Source organism: Symphodus melops (genome assembly GCF_947650265.1).
Source record: "Symphodus melops genome assembly, chromosome: 1".
Taxonomy (NCBI): domain Eukaryota; kingdom Metazoa; phylum Chordata; class Actinopteri; order Labriformes; family Labridae; genus Symphodus; species Symphodus melops.
This window is the reverse complement of record NC_136691.1, coordinates 55,144,288-55,151,787: the sequence shown is the minus strand read 5'-3', so window position 1 is coordinate 55,151,787 and position 7,500 is coordinate 55,144,288. Positions and strand designations below refer to the sequence as shown.

General features: G+C 45.5%; 1 protein-coding gene across 1 annotated transcript in view; it reads left to right on the top strand.

The window, feature by feature from the left end:
• Positions 1-7,500, top strand: part of adam9a (ADAM metallopeptidase domain 9a) — a 28,449-nt gene that overhangs the window by 3,038 nt on the left and 17,911 nt on the right. Inside the window, exon 2 of the mRNA XM_079370131.1 lies at positions 6,199-6,299. Within this exon, the coding sequence (XP_079226257.1) occupies positions 6,199-6,299 (101 nt within the window). The remainder of the gene's footprint in view (positions 1-6,198; positions 6,300-7,500) is intronic.

The following is a 7,500-nucleotide window of genomic DNA, read 5'->3' as shown; positions in this document are numbered from 1 at the left end:
GTCAGATTCTAGTAACAGAATGATCTTGTTGCGGTCGTGGTTGTCATGCTTGTTGCTATGTGATGTCACATCCTGCTGGATTAGGATCTTCAGAGCTTTCATCAGAGCCTGGAAATATTTTTCCAACAAAGTAAATCATAATGAAAGTTGTGTCCTGACATTTAAAGGTCCAGAGTGTACTCTCTGTTTAAGTATCTACAGAGACATAGTATTTCAGCAGACACCCAGCAGGCGTTTCCTGTGTGTGTGTGTGTGTGAGTGTGTGTGTGTGTGTGTGTGTGTGAGTGTGAGTCCTGCTGGCTGTGTTGTTGTCAGAGCTGTGTTTACATGGACGGCTCCTCTCCTCATGTATAAAAGCTGTTTTGGATGTCACCTCAGCGTTTTTTACATCACGCTCATTCAATGTCAGTTTGCTTCCAATGTGAAGCTACGAGCTAACTAAAGAGCGCTAACTAAAGAGCGCTAACTTTAGCGCGCTAACGCAGGACACAGGAGCCTGCAGCTCGAGCGGAGGACATCTCTGTCTGTCGCTTGAGCTAAACTCCGTGAAGTTAAGGAGGAGGTGTGTCGCTGGAGGAGAGCGGAAGCTTCTGTTTTGGTTTCATGCTCGTGTCTCAAGTCTCACTTTTCTGTTGGTGCGTTCACACCTGAGGTTTCCTGAAGGAGCCGTGTGTGTGAACGCAAACAGCCGAGTGTTTCACTCAGACGTCTCGACTCAGACCCCGAGTATTTTTCACACAGCGAGTCAGAGTGAGCTAATGTGAGAACGCAGCAGGATATTCTCCGGAGAATTCAGCTCGAGCTAACAGGAGGGGGGGGAGGAGTGACATTTCTTTAGTGTTACTGCTACACGGTGCATAGAGAGTCTGCACGCGGCCGCTACGATCTCCCTGCATGTAATTAAACGGCTACATCGTAAACAAACACTCTTACTCGAGAAAGAAATGTAAAAAGGGGAAGTGCAGTCGAGTCGACGTCCTGACATCGGAGAACAACACGGAGAACACGACAGCTACTTTGTGACTTATTTTGAGTCATGCTAGTCAGAAACTCTGATGTCTCCATAATGAAGGCTGTCGGCGTTGTGTAGCCGCGTGCTTGTGCATAAAGCGTACTGTGTCCAGGAACACCTCTCTGAAGTGTGAGCGTACCCTCAGAGCCGTGCAGACTGAGCTAATGAGGCCTGTTTCTGGACACACTGGATTCTCAGCTGGTGATTTATGGTCCTTCTGAAATTATCGAGATATTTTATATATTTTCAGGAGTGCAGATGTGAAAATAGGTTGAGATATTTTCTCTCTTTTTCTTCTAAACTGTGAAGTTAAAGATATTTCTGCAGCAACTTTAAGATCTTCTCTTTTTTTGTTCCTTTTGGATCTTATCGAAGCTTTGTGGAAGAGAAAGTCAGCAGATGAAGTTACAGTAAATAAGATTAGATTAGATAAATCCTCGGCGATCAGCGGGGGTTGATTTGGGTGTCAAACCAGCCAAGAGCAGGATCAGGACACGAGATCAAACAGTGACCTGAAGAGAAACAAGTCAGACGAACTGATCGCTACGAAATAAGAAATGTTTGTCAGTGCAGGAAGCTACAAAACCTCGTGGCCTTTCTTTCTTTCTGTCTTTCTTTCTTTCTGTCTTTCTTTCTTTCTTTCTCTTTCTTTCTTTCTTTCTTTCTCTTTCTTTCTTTCTTTCTTTCTTTCTTTCTTTCTCTTTCTTTCTTTCTTTCTCTTTCTTTCTTTCTTTCTTTCTTTCTTTCTTTCTTTCTGTCTTTCTGTCTTTCTGTCTTTCTTTCTGTCTTTCTTTCTTCCTTCCTTCCTTCCTTTCTTTCTTTCTTTCTTTCTTTCTTTCTGTCTTTCTGTCTTTCTTTCTTTCTGTCTTTCTTTCTGTCTTTCTTTCTTTCTTCCTTCCTTCCTTTCTTTCTGTCTTTCTGTCTTTCTTTCTTTCTGTCTTTCTTTCTGTCTTTCTTTCTTTCTTTCTTTCTTTCTTTCTTTCTTTCTTTCTTTCTTTCTTTCTGCTGGAAACATTTTGGAGTGGCTGCTTCAGGCTGACTGAAATGTTTGAGATGATTCCCCGCCTTGTGTGTTTTTTTTTTTCCTGAGCATGAGGTTGAGTTTCAGATCCATGTTGAGAAGCCTTGCGATGACCTCAGGTGACCTTTGTTTGAAGAAGTGAGATCAGAGCAGAGAGTTGGAGGGAGGATGTGATTCAGAGAGCGGAGACTGACGAGTCGCACAGCGAGCAGCAGAGGAAGAGTCTGCCATCAGCCAACTGACAGGAAGTAGATAGTGGTTTTTCGCAGGAATATTGTGCTGCAACTTGTTCATGGGAAACAGCTTATTAATCATCAGAAAGAAATGACAAACTGTTCCAGTGAAGAGGATTCAGGTGTGAAGGTGTGAGGAACATGATGTCCATTGTTGTGCATTCCAGATGTGTTTGTTCACCACCTTATTTGCCTCTATGAAGGTTTATTCTCTGATGGGCCCCCTGCCCAACAGAAATGTAGTTTTGTTTATGTAAATTATGTAATCTTAAGTAGCTAATAAAGGACTTATTTAAACAGTTATAATCGTACTCATTTATTTGAGTCATTTGTATAAAAATGTACATCAGGACTTATAAATTAGAAATGTTAAAGGTCACATGATCTCCTCCTCTTCAGGTGAAATCAGTGTCCTCGCTCCTCTTCATCACGTGTGTGAAGTGTGTTGTTGTAAATCCACTCTGATCCTGTATTTGATCATGTCTATAAACCCCTCTATTTCAGCCCTGCTCAGAACAGGCTGTTTCTGTGTCTGTAGCTTTAAATATGTAAATGAGCTGTGTCTGGCCACGCCCCCTCTCTGGAAGGGCTCGGGTGTACTCGCTGCTTTCTGGCTCCATGTCCTATTGTTAACGGTGAGAAGGCAGACTCAGAGGGCAGAACAAACACCTAGCTGTGGGAGTGTCACCCACCTGGGGGAGGGGCTACTGCCCTTTGTGATGTCATGAAGGGAACATCTCCAAACGGCCTGTTTGAGCACACATTTTCTGACAAGTGGAGCAGACTTTCTCATCATTGGGGGGTTTGGAGACAGACTAGAAACACATATTACTCTGTTTCTTGAATATAAAAACCTTCTCCAGGATTTCTTCCACGTTTTCTTTTTCACACCGTTAAATCTTTAAGACTCTCAGAGAGAGAGAGAGGCTGATGCTGCTGAGAGCTGCATGATCATCACAAATACAGAAATCCTTTCAAATAAAGGGCCAGACACACACACACACACACACACACACACACACACACACACACACACACACACACACACACACACACACACACACACACACACACACACACACACACACACACACACACACACACACACAGTCATAAATGCTGCATTCATTCCTGGAAATGAGACAAACAAACGTCAGCTTAGCCGGCAGTAATGTGAACACAAAGACTTTATGTAACGGGGCGAGAGGAGGGGCGATGACGGGGGAGAGAGAGAGAGATCCTTTGTGTTATTATTCATCCTCATATTTTATTTTTAGGTTATTATGAAATCAGGAAACTAAATTAAAACGTAAACTGATGTCTAATGATTCAGTAGTTTCCCAATCACTGACTCATCTCAGCTCAGTTTCTGAAACATGTTTTTATTTAATCTGAGAAACACAGAAAGGACAGATTAGGATTTAACATCTGTTGACATCCAGAAACTTAGTTTGAATATTTTGATCGATGCATCCTAGACCTCGATTTTGGCAGCGGTTGAACTATCCCAGTTACCATGGTTACCGGCTACATCAGATACAGAGTGCTGCCCTCTAAAATGACTTCAGTGCAGCAGCGTTGCCTTTGACCTGTAATCTGACCCGTGAAGTCGGACTGAGTAGTTTAACGTTTGCTGCAGCTTGTAAACGCAACGTTCAACTTAGGCCCCGCCCCCTGCGCTCAGCCACCACCTCTTACAGCAGTTGTGAAAAACACTTGGCGTAAGAAACGAGCGTATCTGGCCGTTCACAGCGTGCGTGGAGAGGGTTTAAATACCACGGCCCTAAACTGTCACGTATGAGCACGTTCATATTTACCTGCTTTAATGTGACCGTTTGGTCCGTCTCAGGCAGGGACGGGTTTTTGAGTTCGATTTATTGGGTGATGAAAACACAGAGACGGTTAATGAGAGAGAGGCTGAACTAATGAGAGAGCAGACTAAATGTGTGTGTGTGTGTGTGTGTGTGTGTGTGGCCTTCACTCCCTGCAGCCTCGTCCTTCTGATCCGCTCTGTGACTCGCTCCGTCAGCAGCAGGAAGTCAAACTCAGATCCTGAGCTGGACACGGACTCAGGACCCGTCTCTCTCTCTCTCTCTCTCTCTCTCTCTCTCTGTCTCTCTCTCTCTCTGTCTCTCTCTCTCTTTCTCACTCACTCACTCTGAACCTGCTGCGTCTCTGCAGGCAGGTGGATGTAATAAACAGACAGACAGCATGATGCCTGTCGCTGCGTCCACTGAGCTGAACTTCCTCTCTTCTCCTCACAATCCTTTCAGAGCGTTTGTAAAGTCAAAATGTGTCACAGGGTCACAGTTATCACGCCGGTTTAGGTTCAAAGGTGAAGTGAAGGCCGACTTTGTTTGGTTTTAGCCCAATTTCCAAATGTCATGCTAAGCTAGGCTAACCACATCCTGAGTCTCACCTTTGAAATGAGGACAAAGGACACCAGGAGAGAGAGGTTGTTAACCACACACTGCAGCCGTTACCATGGTTACAGATTACAACCCAAAGAGAGGAGTCCGCCCCATAACACACACACACACACACACACACACACACACACACACACACACACACACACGGGTAATTCGTCGTTGTCTTTTACAGATAGAGGCGAACTTACGTTCACACTTTCCTCAGGATGTTAGAGTGTGTGTGTGTGTGTGTGTGTGTGTGTGTGTGTGTGTGTGTGTGTGCGTTCTCCTGTTGGTAATGGACGTCTGATAAATGCCTCCATCTCTGACTCACACATGATTCAGCTTCCTGTCAGCAGCTTCACACACAGAACCACAGACCGCTGGACGGCCGACGCTCCGAGTGTTTGTCCTTGAGTACTTGCTTCAATGCGGCCTGGAGCGTTGTTGTCATGGTTACCTCTTTGCAAGCCTGTGATTGGTGCAGAGGTGTGTGACCCTCAAGACAACAGAGCAGGGAAACTTAACTCAGGAAGTGTCTGTTTTTTAGAAACATCAGTGGCACCAAGTTTCCACGTTAAACGGCTAAAGTTCAGTTTATAAATAATATTTTTGACATTATTGTGATTTTGTTTCATCCGACACTGCGTATTTATAGGACTGTGTTTTCCATCAGTTATTGGATGACTTCGAAAAAGAGTTTATCAGAGTAGAGGAGGAAGCGTAACCCAAGACCCCTCCCCCCCTCCCCCCGTGACCTCTGACCTTTCAGTTAAACGTGTGTTTGTGTTTAGAGGAAAGAGTGGGACGTCAAAAAAGCTGCAGTGTCTGTTTCTCCAAACGAGCGCCGCGAAATGTGACATCATCATGATCCATATCACGGCGGTATTTCAGCCTCACTTCTGTGCGACAGCAGGAGGAGAGGGAGCAGCCTTTTTTATACACACGCTGTGTTTATATACGTATGTTTCAAAGGAGTCCAGATGTTTACTCGGCTGCGGCTCAGTGGTGGAGTCAGTCATCTCTGAACTCGGAGGTCGGGGGTTCGATCCCCGGCTCCTGCAGCCACACGTCCGATGGGACGGGGAACGGGACCCTTATCCCCAAGTTTCTTCTGATGGTCTCTCTCTACCATCAGTGTGTGAATGTGTCGGTGTGAAACAGCGTCAGAGGACGAGAAAAGAAGGACACGAGCTGTTTCTCTGCACTCTCGGGTGGTTTTGTGTCTTGAAATGAGGAAATGAAGCAGATCCAGGTTCCCTTTGTAAACGTTTGCAGGAGGATTTGGATTTTTAAAATGAGAGGTGTGAGGATGACGCTTCAGGCTTTGTCTGTGATCGAGCATGTGTCGACCTCTGTTAAAGTGAGTTACCGCCCGTCTCAGCCAGGACACTGAAGACATTCTTCATCTCACTGAGGATTCTTCAGATTTATTGAACTCGAGTGTTTTCTTCCACTCTCCACTCCGATTAATCCTGAGGGAATATGTTTCCTTAAACTTGACTGTTTTTCCTCCTGCAGACTCGCAGCAGACGGAACACCTCTCCTCCTATCAGCTGACCGTCCCTCGACCAATCGGAGGCAGGCTGAGGCGGGACGTGGACGGACGACTCCCCAATCAGGTACTGAGGATTCCCGACGCTGTAACGTTTTAAGTGCAGTTTTCTTTGTGTGACCTCTGACCTTCAGGAAAACACACACCCAGCAGGTCCACCTCCTGTGTGTGTGTGTGTGTGTGTGTGTGTGTGTGTGTGTGTGTGTGTGTGTGTCCTCACTCCACCCTCGCTGAGTCTGCAGTATGTTATCTCTCTCACTTTGACAAAAACACATCTCACACCCTTTAAAGGATGTTTACGAAGAGCAAGCCTGAACGTGACGAGGGAGATCGATTTAAAAACATCCTCGCTGAGACGTTTTGTTGGCAACAAGTCGGACAGCAACACACTGCGTGACACGACAACACGTTCACAGATAGACCTTGGACGATACTATCGGCGTGATTGAATTAGTTATTCAAACTGAGGACGTAGCTGCTGATGAACTCTACGTTCTTCTCCACCTTTTCAAACAGCGCCCCCCTGTGGTCTAAATGAAACATCTGTGTTTCATTTAGAGGAGGTTTGTGACCCTGTAGAAACCAGCTCTCTCTGAACGCTCCGTTTTGGTGTGTGTGTCTCTTTAAATGCAATAAGCCCCGCCCCCCCTGAGTTTTCCCCGTAGACATCACTCCTCTGTAGAGAGAATAAAAATGGCCGACCTGTGCAAAAGTTTAGCTCCAGTCTGGAGGTGGAGTCATGTGTGGAGATACCAGGGGAGGGGAGGGTCCCACTGTGACATCACAAAGGGAGCACATTAGAAACAGAGCATTTTTCTCTGTGTGGTAAGATTTATTCAGACCACAAACAAACGACTGGATGGATTTATTTCACATGTTGTGTGTTGATAGACACTCAGGTTACCCACATACATGTTCAAAAACACTGTCAGAGTGAATTTTTCATAATATGTCCCCTTTAATTTACTAAAACCTGACGTCCTTTACCCCCAACCACCTCCGGCCTCGTTCACGCACAGCCTCCACCTCAGCGGCGAGGAAGTGTAGACAACAGGAACACGAAGGACATATGAGTCTCGAGATGACACTGGTTAGGATTTGGCGCTGTACAATTCATGAATGATTGATTGATGATGCACGTACACCCTGCAGCCATGTTGGATTTTGACTCTGAATTCCCGACCTGCGAGATGAAGAGAGAGATTGAGAGGGAGAGAGAGAGAGAGAGTGAGAGAGAGAGAGAGAGAGAGAGAGAGAGAGAGAGAGAG